A 16,715-nucleotide genomic window follows, 5' to 3' on the forward strand; every position below is an offset into this window, starting at 1 on the left:
GTTGGAGCAGGCACTCCAAACCCCGGGAGAGCAGGGCTGTAGCTCCATAGCATCTTCAGGTAACATCCTCTGGCAGGACCCCCTTCACCCACCGAGGGTCACAAACCAAGGAAAGGGCTTTCTCAACTCTGCATTCTCTCAAGGTGCTTTCAGTCCTGAAATAACTTGGTGTAACCTTGAAGATCCTGAATCATCTTTTTGTTTGTTTTGTCGGAGGCTGCTTGTTTGTTCCCTGGGCACTCTGACCCAAAATAAACACACAAAAACTATATTAATTACAATACTGTTTGGCCAATAGCTTAAGCGTATTTCTAGCTAGCTCTTACATCTTAAATTAACCCATCTCCATTAACCTGTGCATCATCATGAGGTTGTAGCCTACCAGCAAAGTTTCTTCAGGCTCCAACAGGGCGTCTGTCTCTTATGGTGGCTACATGGCTGCTCCATGACTCTGCCTACTTCCTCTTTACATTTCTGTTTGGATTTTCTTCCTGGCTTTACCCTGTTAAGCCATTAGCCAAAAGCAGCTTTAGTCATTAACCAGTAAAAGCAACACATATACTAAAGGACCTCCTATACCAGGAGACAGGGTCTCTCTGTGTAGCTATGGCTGTCCTGGAACTTTTTATGTAGACCAGGCTGGCCTTGAACTCATAGAGACCTGCCTAACTCTGCTTCTCAAGTGCTGGGATTAAAGGTGTACACCACCACATGCAGCTCCTCCTCACCTTTTCAGATGTCGCCTCCCCTACAATGGTCCCCAAATCCTTCCTAGCTGGGGAGACTCCATGAGTAGTGCCAATGATTAGGTGTAAGGACTCCACGCCACCCAAAATCCAGATCCAAATCTGCTATGGTGGAAACGCAAGTTCTACTTCCTCTGGAGCCCTGAGCCTCTCCAGCAGCTGCAAATGTATGCCAATGGCAGTCGTTTCCAGTCACAGGAAATGCCAACATTTCGTAAAACACAAAGACATCAAAGAAAACAGGTACTATCGATGGTGGCGACCCATGGAGGAGGATCACAGAACCGTGAGCAGCAGAGAAGGGAGATATGCAGTGTGCTTCACGGTCTGTGCCCGCTACTGTAACAAGCCCCATAGTCTCCAGTGGCTGCTACTGTAAACGAAGCCCCATAGTCTGCAGTAGCTGCTACTGTAACAAGCCCTGTAGTCTCCAGTAGCTGGAGCTAGTTTGGAAGGTTGTAGAAGCTTCAGGAGGTGGAGTCTAGCTGGAGGAAAAAGGATCTCCTAAGGCAGATCCTTGCAAGGATGTCTTGAGCCTCGCCTCTCTCTCTCTCTCTCTCTCTCTCTCTCTCTCTCTCTCTCTCTCTCTCTCTCTCTCTCTCTCTCTCTCTCCTTCATCATCTTCACCACACACCCACCTCCATGCCCGAGCATGTGGTGCCAAACAAGCAAGCACGGACAAACTCTTGAGAGCCGTGAGCCAAAATAGGCTTTGTCATTCGTGATGACACAAAAGTCACTAACCCAAGAGGCAAACGTGAGAGTTTTGTTAGATATGGTGGTTAAAAAAAAAAAATGAAGTGTGGAATATGCTCGGACGTCTCGCTAGTACCCCAGAGAATACAGTCGTTCATTCTATCTGCCAAACCAGAGATAATGATTTCCTATTCTGACATATGTGGTTTGAGATTCTGGGAGGCAACGTGATCTAGGACGAAGCTGGGAGAAAGAGGTGGCATGAGAGATCTCCACGTTAAAGGTTCAAGGTGGAACTCACATGAATACACATCTGGGGTCAGTGAGAGAGTGGGCGTATAAGAAGGAAAAGGACTGAGGGCCTGGACCCCTGTGTGATGGTTTGAAGGAGGAATTCCCTCACAGGCTCACCACTCGGTCCCTGTTTGGGGAGTGGCGGAGCCTTGCTAAAGGAAGTTCATCACAGAAGGAAGCCTTGGGAGTCTTAGTCTCACTCGACTTCCGGCATGCTCCCTGCTTCACATTCCCTCTGAAGATGGGATCTCTCGGCTTCCTGCTCCATCTCCCTGCCACCATGCTTCCCCACCATTCTGGACTCTCTCTCTCCGGAACTATAATTCAAAATAAGCCCTTCCCTCTGTATGCTGTCTCTGTCATGGTGTTTTAGCACAGGACAAGGGAGCAGCTATTGCAGCATGCAGCACAGAGGAGCAGCTATTGCAGCATGCAGCACAGAGGAGCAGCTATTGCAGCATGCAGCACAGAGGAGCAGCTATTGCAGCATGCAACTGTATAAGCAGAGAGAACTGGCAGGAGGGTGGGAGGAAGATAAAGAGAAGTGACTTGAGAAATAAAGAGAAAGGTGGTATAAATAATGGAAAGGGCCGGGCGGTGGTGGCGCACGCCTTTAATCCCAGCACTAATCCCTTTAATCCGCCGCAGAGGCAGGTGGATCTATGTGAGTTCAAGGTCAGCCTGGTCTACAAGAGCTAGTTCCAGGATAGGCTCCAAAGCTATAGAGAAACCCTGTCTCAGAAAAATAAAGGAAAGAAGGAAGGAAGGAAGGAAGGAAGGAAGGAAGGAAGGAAGGAAGGAAGGAAGGAAGGAAAACACCAGGAACTGGTGGTATGACCATCCTGCCAGTCAATATAGAAATATAAGCAAAGGCTGGGCAGTGGTGGCACACAATTTAATCCCAGCACTTGGGAGGCAAAGGCAGGAGGATCTCTGTGAGTTCAAGGTCAGCCTACTCTACAGAGCGAGTTCCAGGACAGCCACAGCTAAACAGTGAACCTCTGTCTTGAAACCCCCACAAAAAACATAAAGAAATGGAAACAAAATTGAAAGACTCCATGGGAAGACCAACATAGGGTCATAGTAAGCAACTCTGGGACGTCCTTACAGACTCACCCCTGCACACATCATAGCCAAGTGTTTATCCTGGGACATCCTTACAGACTCACCCCTGCACACATCATAGCCAGGTGTTTATCCTGCGACATCCTGATAGACTCACCCCTGCACACATCATAGCCAAGTGTTTATCCTGCAACATCCTGATAGACTCACCCCTGCACACATAGCCAGGTGTTTATCCTGGGACATCCTAATAGACTCACCCCTGCACGCGGTAGCCAGTTGTTCATCCTGGGGCATCCTTACAGACTCACCCCTGCACACATTATAGCTGAGTGTTCATTTCTTGAATTCAACATGATTAGTACCCACACTAGACATGCATCAAGTTTCCAGAAAAGAAACAAGACACTCAGAAAAGCAATGTTGGCATGCCCTGAGGAGAGAGACTCACAGTCAGCACTGGGTGGCCCTACTGTCCAGAGACAGGTTCAAGGGTCACAGATCTGTGTCCCGAAGCTCAAAGCTACATCTCTGGGTTGTTCTGTTGTCTTATGTGTTCTCCTCTGCCTACTTCACGGTGGCCTTCATTACCTTCCCAGTTGAGGTTTGGGGATTCTCTTCCCAGAGTGACAGGTTGTCTTTGATCTTGGACATGGGCACTCTGGAAAAGCAGCAAGTGCTCTTAACTACTGATCTATGTCCCCAGTTCCCCTGTGCTTCTTAGTTCCTGCTGTGAGAACTTCTAAAATGGTCCTTATATGTGACTAAAGGCCATGGACTTACTACAGCCTTTGCTCGCTTCTGAGCACCCAGCTACACAATGCTCACTGAGCTTAAGCTAAATAACTTCTGTGTTCACAGCATCCTGGCTCGCACATGAAGACAGGCACTTTCCTTCTGTTTCTTCTGCGATGGGGCAGTGATGTTCCCACAAGAATTACAGCAGTTACCTAGAGAATAACGTGCTGCCTTTGAGAAGCCAGATTCGGCTTTTGGGGCCGGTAGTTCTGACAGGTACACATGATTTCTACGAAGGCAAAGGTTTTCACTCTTCGTTATCTATAAGAAAAGCCAGATGAAATCCCTTTCTACGGTTCCCAAGAAAATTGTTTCGAAAGAGAATGTCTGGTGTACTGCCTGGAGGCCTTCATTTACTTGGAACGGTAGACCAGGAAGCCTTGGTGTTGCTCCCGAGCCCACTGCTGCTCCTGGCAGCTCCGTGAAGTCTCCTGATTCTTCTCGGGACAGTACTATTTACCAAGCCTATCGTCCTATGGGATTACTGTGAGTGAACTGGAGTGGGTCCTCTTTCATTTAACCTGTTTCTTCACTCTGTGTAACCTACCCGTTTTCCACAGGATAAGCAGCTTTAGTTACATGTTTGGGTGCCTTTGCTCCCTTCCTTAAGGATGTTTGAGTGTAAGGTGTGTGTGTGTGTATATACACATATATGTGGAGGGCAGTTGTAAACTTCATTGTATTTCCTCAAGTGTCCTCCACCTTTTTTGTTTATTCGTTTTTTGAGACAGGTTTCTCTGTGTAGCCCTGGCTGTCCTGGAACTCACTCTCTAGAACAGGCTGACCTCAAACTCACAGAGATCTGCCTGCCTCTGCCTCCTGGGTGCTGGGATTAAGGGCATGCACCACCACTGCCCAGCCTTTCCACCTGATCTTTTAAAGCAGAGTCTATCAGTTGGTGCTTGTCAGTTGGGTCAGACTGGCTGGGCCATGACTCGCAGAGATCAACCTGTTTCTGCTTCTCAACACTGGGACTTTAAATGCGTACAACCACATCTGAGTTTTACATGTTTGAATGGGAAATGTCCCCCACAAGCTCATGTCCTTGAACATTCAGTCTCTGGTTGGGGGTGCTGTTTGGGGGCATGGAACCTTCACAACATGGACCTTGCTGGAGGAAATACATCATGGGGGATGGACTCTGAGAGTCTATAGCCTTGCCTCACATCCAGTTTGCTCTGAGAGTCTGAGATTGTGTGAGCTGCCTGCTTCCTGCTCCAGCTGCCTGCTACCGTGGCTTTCCTCATCATTAAGAACTCCCTCTCTGGAACTGTATTGTACCAGAGGCTTTATGAAAACTGCCAAGGGAGAAGAGCAATCGACAGTCCTACCTAGCTGTGGTGTCTACAGAACATGACCACACCGACCATAGCAGTAAGATGTCTTCAAAGGTGCAACAGTGGCGCTCAGACCATAGCAGTAGCCAACAGTGGCACTCAGACCATGGCAGTGGCCAACAGTGGCGTTCAGACCGTGGCGGTAGCCAACAGTGGTGCTCAGACATGGCAGTGGCCAACAGTGGCGTTCAGACCATGGCGGTAGCCAACAGTGGCGCTTAGACATGGCAGTGGCCAACAGTGGCATTCAGACCGTGGCAGTAGCCAAGAGTGGCACTCAGACTGTGGCAGTAGCAAATAGCTGTCTAATTTGACTTACTGCCCAATCAACGGAATGGAATTTATGCATGCTACCATAGCCAGTCAACTGTCCATGGTTAGTAGGCCATGGAACCTAGAGAACCTACTATTGCTGTGTCCTTAAACCAATATTATTCCTAACTTCATTCTAAATATTTATCCTTATACCCACAGGAAAGCATAGGTCTCCCCTCATCGAAGACACATCTTTCTGTAGTTGATGAAGAACATTAGAGAAAGCTACAGCTTGTCAAAATGCAGAGAACAGCTGGCTGTCAGGTGCCTGCCCAGCCCCAACTGATACAGCTACAATACGGTCCCTACACCTAGGTTTCAGGGAACATCACAGAAGCAAAGACAGAATATCATCAAAATATATTGTATGAAATCCCCAATGAATTAATAAAAATATTATACTAAAAAGGAATGTAATATTTTTTAAAAGAAAAGCATGAATCTTGGGTAAGGTTGTTCCACCAGCATTATGAATCCATTCAACAGAAAAAGATATTTCCAGTAAGCAGGTTTATATGAAAATTGGTGGGAATGTGGACCCAGCAACCTAAGAAAGCGACAAAGCAAAAAGCACATGGAGTCGGTTAAACAGAGGTTCGTGAGGGCACAGCCCCACGGAGGGTGGCAAGCTTGCCTCTCACTGTGGCCACGGACAAAGCCCTGTGCTCTTGAGATATAAGGGCCCAGCTGGTCTGGGAATGCACACTGTGATGGACAGGATAATGTGAGCATATTGTATATTATCAAAAAGTAAATGATGGCTCAGTTTTTTAAAAGTCTCAGAGTCAATAACAAAGCTTCTGTTAAAATGGGCTAAGAAAAGAACCAAGGGAAGCTATTATGGTGTTGAGAGCGTCAGCATGAATGTCAGCCGCAGGGAGGTCACTGCTTGTCCTAGATTCCTTAGGTTGCTGTGCCGAGCACCCTGGCCAAAAGCAGCTTGGAGAGTCACAGTCAATTGCTGTAGGGAAGTCAGGGGCTTACTGGTCACGTGACATCTACGGTCCAGAGCAGAGAGAGACAATGGCTCCTGTGTGCTCTTTCTTCCACAGCTCAGGGTCCAGCCCACGAAGTGGTGCCACCACATCTAGGAAAGTGTCTTCTACCTCAATGAACGATGCAGACTGTCCCAGACAGACGTGTCCATGGGACACACTGATCTAGGTAATTCCTCTCTTTCCTCATGATTGCAATCATCATATGCTGCGGCGAGCTGTAAGTTAAAACTAGCCAGCAGCACATTGCTTCATCCTGAAGGGAGAGGTCAGCCCGTACGCAGAAATGCACAAGACTATATGTTAGGCGGTGTTCATATGGTGTGGGGGCCCTGGGTCTTTCCTCGTTGAAGAAGAAGTGGAAGGAACGCTAGACCTGAGTGACTAGTGAGAATCAAATGGCTTTGCGTCCAGTGAGTGCCATCTGTCAGTACACGGGGAAGGCAAGGTGCGTCTCCTCAGATGCGACCATGGTCACAACTGTCATTAGAAAAGCTTTAGTCTTAACAAAACGACACCCTCTGACTCGTGAAGTGGGAGAGCGGTGCAAACGGAGCTTTAGGACAGCCGCCCGACTGGCGACCCACCCTGCCTGACAAAGGGTCCTGTGCAGGATCCCAATGTCCCCTTGGATGTCACCAGGTCTCTAAAAGACCCTAGTCCCTCCAACTTCCGTGACTGAAAGGGGAGTCCTGGGGATGGATTTGTGTTCGGAAGAGTGTCATTTTCACATGCTGGAGTCTTCAGGTCTGGAGTTACTCAAGCTGAATTCAGGAGAATCTCTCTCACCTTCATGTCTGCAGAATAACTCAGGGCCTTACTTATTGAACTCTTACTTCCCCTACAGTTAGACTAATAAATATACTTGAGCACATATTGATTGTCCCAGCATTTCAGAGTTGACAATATTTGTGTGTACATTTCAGGCTATAGTGGTATGGGCCTTGCTGAACAAGTGTGAGGACTTGCGTTTAGTCCCCAGAATACATCTGAAAATCTGAGTGTGCAAACAAACAAAAAGATAAGCCAGGCAGTGGTGGCACACGCCTTAAATCCTAGAACTCGGGAGGTAGAGGCAGAGACAGGCAGATCTCTGTGAGTTTGAGGTTAGCCTGGTCTACAGAGCAAGTTCCAGGACAGACTCCATAGCTGCTGGAAAACCCTATCTCGAAAAACAAAAGCAAGCAAACAAACAAACCTGAGTGTGATAAATGTGCTTGTAATACTAACAAGGGAAGTGACAGAAGGTGTCCCTGGGGCTCAGTGGCCATCCAGCTGACAGTCCCTGGGGTTCAGTGGCCGTCCAGCTGACAGTTCATGAAAGACCCTGATCCAAAAATAAGATGCAGAGGGACTGAGGATACCCACAAAAAAACAAATAAATTAAAAACAAGCCAGGTGGTGGTGGCACACTCCTGCAATCCCAGCATTCGGTGGATTTCTGTGAGTTCGAGGTCAGCCTGGACTACAAAGCAAGTTCCAGGACAGTCAGACCTGTTACACAGAGAACCACGGTCTCTAAAAATCAAAAAAAAATAAAATAAACAGATTAAAAGCTTTTACATTTAAACAAGTATAACTCCAAAGCCATCTGTTTTTAGCTGTGGGGTTTGTCAGCTTCTAGGAGTGGATCTGGTGAAGAGCAGACGTGATTTAACCTCTGGGGAAATGTGTCCTGTTGAGCACACGGCTGAGTGAGCAGAAGCCAGAGTGGCAATGGGTCAGGCGCAGCCTTGGGCAACTTACCCTGGCTTCCTGTGCGCTCCAGAATTCTGACAGCAAAGGAGTTTTATTTGCTTTATTTACTCTGTGTCTACTTTTCCTGAATTCCTCTAATTAATTATGTTGTACACACTGGCTGTCATGATTCTAGGAAAAATTTTGTTAGAATGTACCAAAGTGATCGGCTGCAATGAGATTTCCCAAGAGCCTCCGGGTCACAGAAGGAGAGATGGTGTATGTTCTGCAGGAGACACAGTGTCCATGAACTGCCTCGGCCTTGAATCAGAATCGCCTCCCAGGAGTCTCGGCACACAGTTCATGGAAAAGACTTCCAACAAATAACACTTTTGTTCTAGATACAACGCGGAGAGCGAGTGCGGTCATCATAGCACTCTGAGGTGTGACGTCCCGTGTTCTCTTCATGGGAAACAGACCTGTCATGAGGCTAAGTCCTTACAGTGCTAATGGCTGGACGTAGACATGATCCCTGTTCTAACTCTTCAGCTTGGACCCTTAAGTTCCACATCGTAAGCCAGGGTGGTGAGGACTGCCTGTAGTCTCGGGGCCCAGGAGTACCACAGGTTCCAGGACAGCCTGAGCTGAACGGGGAGACTTTGTCACGACTGGTCCAACCCACAAACAGGGCATTCGGGTCACGTCTGTTCATTCCATAAGGCGGTGGGCTACCTCTCCCTGCGATGTCCATAAAAGTGATGACTCCGCCGGGTGGTGGTGGCGCACGCCTTTAATCCCAGCACTCGGGAGGCAGAGGCAGGTGGATCTCTGTGAGTTCGAGACCAGCCTGGTCTACAGAGCTAGTTCCAGGACAGACTCCAAAGCCATAGAGAAACCCTGTCTCGAAAAACCAAAAAAAAAAAAAAAAAGTGATGACTCCTCGTGGGTCAGTGGAGTGATTTAACCTCTGGGGAAATGTGTCCTGCTGAGCATATGGCTGAGTGAGAAGAAAGACATCGGTCCTGGAGGCTAGCTGAGCTGCATCAGGACACAAAGACAGGAGGCCTCTGGAGCCGCACCCCACCCTGACTCATAAGCCCACATGGCTCCATGGGAGGCAAGAATTGGAAGAGATGAGGGAGATAGAGGACACAGAAGGCCAGGGGGCAAATGAAGCTGCAAGTCTACCCTGAAGGAAAACATTTAATTGGGGCTGGCTTACAGTTTCAGAGGTTCAGTCCATTATCAGCATGGTGGGAAGCGTGCCAATCAATGCACAGACAGACACTTTGCTGGAGAAGCTGAGAGTTCTACATCTGGATCTGCAGGCAGCAGGAGGTGTCTGTGTCACTAGGCCTAGCTTGAGCGTATATGACCTCAAAGCCCACCTCCACAGTGACACACTTCCTCCAATAAGGCCACACCTCCAAATAGTGCTACTCTCTGTGGACCAAGCATTCAGATGCATGAGTCGGTGGGGGCCATTCCTACTCAAACCACCACAGAGGATAAAAGGTGAGACATATTTATGAATACGACCTGTGACCATACAGTCTTGTCTACTGATCAACATGACTCCATGGTTAACAGTAGGGCACTGCTCTTCTTGAAGACCAGGGTTTGATTCCCAGCATCCACAATAGGTGTAACTCCAGTTAGAGAAGAGTCTTGGGGTCAGCATGGAACACACCCAGACATCAGTTTTTCAGGACTCCAGACACACATGCCATGCAGGGGTGTGGGGCGCAACCTCTGAATCAGGCAAACGCAGCAGGGGGTGTTTTTGCAGGACTAGGTTAGGAGAAAAGAGTGAGTCTGTGCTGGGGTGAGTTGGTTAAGTCCTGGTGGGACAGGTGAGCAAGTGTAGCCAAGTAATGCATTTTCACTGCTGGCCTTGGTGTTTTAGTCAGGCGTAAGGAAGTAGCCAAATAAGGGCAAAGACCTTGATGGCTAACTTTAGGAATGCAATCTAACGGTTTAACAAGGGAGAGGGCAAGACCTGGCGGTACCATGTTTGCATGCTTGGGCCTGCTAGCCCTTCAGTGACGGTACCTCTGGTCTGTACAGATACCTGTACTCATCTGCACATACCTACACAAACAAACACACATATACATGATTAAAATAGTAATGAGAAGCCAGGCATATTGGCACACACTTAATCCCAGCACTCGGGAGGCAGAGACAGGCAGATCTCTGTAAGTTCAAGGGCAGCCTGGTCTACAAAGTGAGTTCCAGGACAGTCAGGCCTGTTACACAGAGAAACCTTGTCTCAAAAAAAAACAAAAAAAGAAAGAAAACAATTAATGAATACTAAAAATAATTTTATTTAAAAAATAATCAGATACTTCTTCCAAGTCAGGCCTGTTACACAGAGAAACCTTGTCTCAAAAAAACAAAAAAAGAAAGAAAACAATTAATGAATACTAAAAATAATTTTATTTAAAAAATAATCAGATACTTCTTCCAAGGTGGAGTTTTCTGCATTCTCACCAACCAATCTGGAGCCAGGTGCATCAGTTAGCCATCTTGAGAAGGCGATATCAAGACAGAGGAAGATACGCAACAGGTTTGGGGGTCTGGGAAGGCACTGTGAGGCAGAGAAGCTGGAAGTGGTGGCCCTGTGAAGGAGAGAGCGAAGGGACGGAGTAGGAATTGTAGACTTCTGCGCAAGTGTGAGAGATTCAGCTAGGCTGAATGGGAGTGTCGAGCCCCTGAGAGGAACTGTTGTAATATGGAGCGGCGGCTGCGTTCCTGGCACCCGGCTGTCTGCATGGCTTTACCCAAAATAATTACATGGAAACTGTATTCTTTTAAACACTGCCTGGCCCATTAGCTCCAGCCTCTTATTGGCTAGCTCTTACATATTGATCTAACCCATTTTTAATATTCTGTGTAGTACCACGAGCTGGCTTACCAGGAAAGATCTTAACCTGCATCTGTCTGGAGTGGGAGAATCATGGCGACTCCTGACTCGGCTTCTTTTTCCCAGCATTCTCTTTTGTTTACTCCACCCACCTAAGGGTTGGCCTATCAAATGGGCCTAGGCAGTTTCTTTATTAATTAACCAATGAAAGCAACATATTAATACAAGACCCACCTCCATCAAGGAACCCCCATCTCTCTCTGTAACCAGTCTGCATTTTTATCTTTTATGTGAGTCTCAGTGCCTGGCCGGGAACAGCCCGTGCAGAGCTTGGCCTTGGCAGGATGCGGCGCTGAATTCAGAGTGCAGCAGTCAGGGATGTGTGTGGACTAAACTCACTAAAGAGAGATGACTGAGTCACTAGTGTTGTGGTCACAAATCCTGTACGGGACGCAAGTCTGGATGGTCAAGGATCCAGGGCTCTCATCACACACCATGAGTACCAGACATAAGGTAAACTGAGTGAACCCCAACACTGTGTCTGTTGCAGGCTAACTGCCAGGGTGGCTGCTGGCTACATCACAGTGTTCCCTTTATGAGGAACCAAGAGAAACAGCTCCTGTGGCCAAAAGTCAGGCAAGGCTATTTCTCCTGGACAGTCGGTGAGTGCTCTCCCCGTGGACACGTGGGTTTTCCGGCTGACTTCCTGTAGTTGTTAATACATGGATGCTAAGACCTTGGTTTGGAGTCTACCTCTAACCTCAGGAACTTTTCTTTTCCAACTATCACCCTTTATCTTCCCGATATCCTTAGTGCACACTGCTGTTCTCTGTGACCCATCTAGGCTCCTTGCTGAAATACAGCCAGAAATGACCACCTTACCCAAGCTGTTACCACTTAAACCCACATTTTTAAATACTTCAGTTTATTCTATAAAAGCTTGAGATTCTCTGAATCGCAAACAATGTTGTCTCATAGAGATCGGATTTAAGCTTCATACAAGCCACACGACGACTACCTGTAAGCTAGTGCAGGTTATATGTGAGCCACACAAAAGCTGTGAATTACATGGAAGTCAGGGTTAGAAGAGCCTTTAACCTGTCTTTATTAATTGCTTGGCTAAAAAATTTGTAGCTCCTGGATACCTCTGATGCAAGCCTTACTTCTAAATGGAAGGCTATGTTCTACTAACTGCTGTAATGATAGGCCTGGAAGAGTTCAGTGTGTGTGTGTGTGAGAGAGAGAGAGAGGGAGGGAGGGAGGGAGGGAGGGAGGGAGGGAGGGAGGGAGGGAGGGAGGGAGGGAAGAGAGCGAGCATGCTGTGCCCATGGAGTCCATAAGAGGGCGTCAGACCCCCTGGAGCGGGATACTGGCAGTTGAGAGCTGTCCCTCACGGGTTCTGGGAAAGAAACCGTAGTCCTGTGAAAGGAGAGAGAGCCTGCGCCATCTCTCCAGCCCCAGATTTCAAGGAATTTTAAAAGCTTCTCTGTGTTACTTTTTCTTCTCTGGCCTACCTACCCTTGGGTCCATCTGAGAAACCACGCAATATAGAGTGGTAATGTACATTTAGTAAGAAAAAAGAGCCGGGCGGTGGTGGCGCACGCCTTTAATCCCAGCACTCGGGAGGCAGCGGCAGGCGGATCTCTGTGAGTTCGAGACCAGCCTGGTCTACAGAACTAGTTCCAGGATAGGCTCCAAAAAACTACAGAGAAACCCTGTCTCGAAAAACCAAAAAAAAAAAAAAAAAAAAAAAAGAGGAAACATTCATTTTGTGTATCCTGTACTTCTTATAGAGACTGCTTTGTCGACTACTTAAGAGTGTTACTGTTTTGGGGCATATATGTCTTGCATCAGGTCCCCAAAAATTATCCCAGAACGAAGTCGATAGGCTTGGGCCACAGAGAGATTAATAATACCTAAATTTTGTTTTTAATCTACTACTTTGGTCTAGAAAGCCTGCCTAGGTGATGCATATTAGAGCCAGCTCCCCACTGTCCGCCAACGTTTGTGCATGGTTCCTCTTTCGTTCACCTAGTACCAGGCACCTATCCCGCTCAGAACCTGCCGTGGACCAGGAGGCCCCGCCAAGGAGAGGTCGGGCAGGTTTTGTAGCGTGTTCGTTCCACGCACACCTGACTCAGCTAGAGGCCAGATCGTGACACCCGGGACAAACGAGATTAAGTCTGCAGCATCCGAATCACCTGAGGCTTGTTAGAACTGCGGATTCCCAGGGGGCACCCACACACGTTCTGCGGAAACCCTGGTGGGTAGGGGTGACGGAGGTCAACCGGAGGAAGAGAGGCGCGGCCCCCGCGAGCCGCGAGTCGAGACCGCGGGGGGCGCGTTTCTCGCCGCTGCACCCGGAAGTTGCCCCGGCCGGCGCCTCGGCCAGGACGGACCGCGGCTGCCCGCAGTGGGCTCCCGCCCGCCTGGTGCCCCCGGCGCAGCGATCCGGGGCGGGCGGGCGGCGCGCGGTCACGTGGCGGCGGCGCGCGTAGCTAAATACGCGGCGCCGGCCATTTTGTGCGAGAAGCCGCAGCGCCGCCTCCCTGCTCGCGCTCCGCTGCCGCCGCCGCCGCCGCCGCCGCCGCCGCCTCCTCTGCGTCCTCCTGCGCACCGGGCTTCCGCCGCTTCATTGATTTCCGTTTCTCGCCGCTGCAGCCTCCTGACACGGTGATCCGGGCGGGCCCCGCAGGAATTTTATCCCCTCACCGGCCTCACACTAGTGTCGCATGTCCACTATCCAGAACCTCCAATCTTTCGGTAAGGTCCAGTCACCGGCCGCCGCCCGCGTCCCGCTGGGCTTTGTCTTGACGCCCAGAAGATGGCGACGGGGCTCCCAGAGACCCTGGCTACGGGGACGGCTCCCTCCCGGCCTCAGACCCGGTCTTTTCTGGCTCTGCCAGCCACAGGAGGCCAAGGGTCCGGCCGGGGGCTTGGGGAACTTGACACTGGCCCGAGGACGTGGGCCTCGGGGACTCACAGGAGGGTTGGGGGACATGCTGGGGCCGCAGAGAGACCAGCCAGAAGCGGGGAGACTTGACACTGGACGGGAGGCCGGGGGCTTCGGAGACTTAGAGGGGGATGGAGTACTGCAGGCTTGCAGGGACGAGGGTTTGCGGGAACCTGACACTGGCGGGGGAGGCAGGGACTCACTTGGGGCCTCGGGGCTGGCCAGGGCTCTAAGGAGACTGGAGGGTGGGGCTCAGAAGCTGGGGAGCTTGACAGCTTTCAGGCTGCTGGGGGACCCGTGACTCTCAGAGGACTCACAAGTGGGAGGGGGGCTCAGCCCTTGCTGGGAGACTAGGGACCCTCAAGGGTTAGGGGATCTGAGACTCCAGTCTGCAAGGAAGATAAGGACCAGGGTGGGGGGTGGGGTGCCTGAGGGACCAGCAGCTGGCAGGAACTGGGGGCAGAGCTGGCCCCAGCTGGTTTTGAGCAGCCCTCAAAGGTGGCTGATGAATGTGCGTAGATACAGGCCTCTGATTTGGGTGGAAGTTGTCTTGTTATCTCTGCTTGCCATAAGTTGTTGCTCACACCTCTTGAGAGAGCATGTCTGTATATGTTTATTTTATTTTGCTAGGCTCAGTTCCTATGTTAACTGATTGGGGTGGGTGGTTTTGAATGTGTCTGATGTCGGAATATAATGGAGATGCCAGATGACGCACGTTCTTGTGGTGGCTATATGAAATTGGGTTTTCATAAACGTCTTTTGTCTCATTGGAGGGTGCCTTCAACAGTGGCGTTGTCTTTTTAAGCTCGAATATTGGCACAGACAGCAGGCTTAGGCCTTTCTCGTTTGGAAGACTTAGTATTCCAATGAGCCCATCCTTACCTGTAGAAATGAAGCCGCAGCCCTGGACCCACGGCCTCAGCCCGTCTAGATCTGTAGGGACCACCTTCCTACATAGTGCTTCCTAATTTTTTTTTCCTGCTGTGGATTTTTTTCCTGTCCCTCTGCAGACCCCTTTGCTGATGCAACTAAGGGTGACGACTTACTCCCGGCAGGGACTGAGGATTACATTCATATAAGAATCCAGCAGCGGAACGGCAGGAAGACGCTGACCACTGTGCAGGGCATTGCGGACGATTATGACAAAAAGAAACTTGTGAAAGCCTTCAAAAAGGTGATGACGTCAGGAGCAGGTGGCTACTAGTGCGTAGGCCCAGGGAAGCTGCTTTGTTCTCAATTTCAGACTGGGCTTACCTGACTCGCACACTGAAGTGTGAGCTGTTTAGTTGCCGCTGTCTGCCCTAATAGAATCCTTCGCCTGGCTCCAGATTCATTTGCATAGACACTTAGTTCTGGAGGGTGGGAGTCCTAGATGGCACTGCTCTGGAGCGGTCACCCCGACTGGAGCAGTGACATTTGTCCTGGGATGTAAAACGTTTGTGCATTTGACTTTGTGTGTCGTAGAAATTTGCCTGTAATGGTACTGTGATTGAACATCCCGAGTACGGAGAGGTTATTCAGCTGCAAGGTGACCAAAGGAAGAACATTTGCCAGTTTCTTTTGGAGGTGAGTGGCTGGGTGCTGTGTGTGACCTTGAGGTTGCTTCTAAGAACTAACATTTTAAAGAGACAGCTCTCCTTTCCTGCTCAGTGAAAAGCACACGACAGAAGTAAGTGGAGTGACGGAGACAGGTAGGGACAGTACTGGCTGGGAATGATGCGGCCTGTGCAGCTCACTTTGTGGCTCAGTGGCCTAGAGGTGGCTCGTGTGCAGGTGTGTGGGCTGTCAGCTGTTGGTGGCATGCGGTGTGGGGCTGTCGCTGCAACCTGCTGGCTGCTGTCGTGCTCCTGCTGAGCGTAGTTTCACTTGCAGGTTGGCATCGTCAAGGAGGAGCAGCTGAAGGTTCACGGATTCTAAGATGAACCGAAACGTGTGGCGAGTTTCTTAACTGGTTTTGTTCCCTCAATCCGGTTTGGCTGCCTCGGGAGATGACTCTCCACAGTGAACGACGGACTTTGCATTTATTTAATCATTCAGACTTGCACTCACACCTGCGTGCCTGCAGGAAACACGGGGTATGTAGGCTCCTGAGTCATAAGAAAATCGCGGTCAGATGGGAACAAAGCCCGGGTTCATCCTAACATGTTTCCAATGGAAAAGATTTTGTTTTGAGTGTTTATTGTTCAGTTTATTTTCACTTAATTATTACATGTTTTTGTTGTTGTTGTTGTTGTATTAAACCATGTACGTTGCAGCTTAACAATAAAAAGAAGAGTCTGAGTCCTTTTGTGAGCACCCATGTTCCCATGTCTCAGCCAGTTCCTCACGGTTGTGTTCTCACTTGCTGGCTCAGGATAAGGAGGGTCGTGAACTGTCACCTGTCCCTGAAACCTCAGCTGCAGATTGTCAACAGGTAGAGGGCCCTGTTACAGCTGCCACGATGATTGCCCACCCTGAAGAGACTCCTGTCTCAGCACTGCCTTGTAGGTGTGGGTGGTGCTGCCACTGTCTTCAGGGTGGGTGGTTGGGCTTCGGGTTAGCACTCCTAGAGTGCTGGACAGTGGCAGAGTTGAGGGCCAGCCAGGGCTTCCCACCTGGCAGCCATACTTCTGCTCTGCACCCAAGGACGTGATTGGACCAGGGGTGGTAGTGGGCGGCTCTTCATCCTGTGTCCTGGTGTCTTGTCAAACAGTGATTTTTGTTTGGCAGGAAAATTATGCCATTGAGCCAAAGCAGAGAAGAGTATTTGTAGTGTGCCCTGTGTAGTGCAGTGGGGTGGCTGTGTCTGGGTGTCAGTCCCTGCACCTGACCAGCTCTGCGCCCCGCCTCCTGTGAGCGACTGGACCAGAGTATGTGAGGCTGTCCTGAAATTCAGTATGTAACCAGCTGCCTTTGCCTTATCTTGTAACTGAATTTTTCTAAGCCAGCCCCCTGAGTTCTGGGATTAAAGGCATGAGTCACCATGCCCAGCGT

At 49.6% G+C, this 16,715-nt stretch overlaps 1 protein-coding gene across 1 annotated transcript; it reads left to right on the plus strand.

The window, feature by feature from the left end:
- Positions 1-13,314: 13,314 nt before the first annotated feature.
- On the plus strand, positions 13,315-16,025 carry Eif1b (eukaryotic translation initiation factor 1B). The gene is made up of 4 exons (XM_057767471.1): positions 13,315-13,552; positions 14,753-14,916; positions 15,207-15,308; positions 15,615-16,025. Exons 1-4 carry the CDS (start codon positions 13,522-13,524, stop codon positions 15,657-15,659), a joined length of 342 nt encoding a protein of 113 aa, XP_057623454.1. The 5' UTR covers positions 13,315-13,521; the 3' UTR covers positions 15,660-16,025.
- The last annotated feature ends 690 nt before the right edge of the window (positions 16,026-16,715 follow it).

The sequence above is a fragment of the Chionomys nivalis genome, chromosome 4, assembly GCF_950005125.1.
Source record: "Chionomys nivalis chromosome 4, mChiNiv1.1, whole genome shotgun sequence".
Lineage (NCBI taxonomy): Eukaryota > Metazoa > Chordata > Mammalia > Rodentia > Cricetidae > Chionomys > Chionomys nivalis.

Coding starts and splice junctions, on each gene's coding strand:
- Eif1b (XM_057767471.1), top strand. CDS start 13,522: ATGTCCACTATCCAGAACCTCCAATCTTTCG. Junction 13,553..14,752: donor CCAGAACCTCCAATCTTTCG/GTAAGGTCCAGT, acceptor GTCCCTCTGCAG/ACCCCTTTGCTGATGCAACT. Junction 15,309..15,614: donor TTTGCCAGTTTCTTTTGGAG/GTGAGTGGCTGG, acceptor TTTCACTTGCAG/GTTGGCATCGTCAAGGAGGA.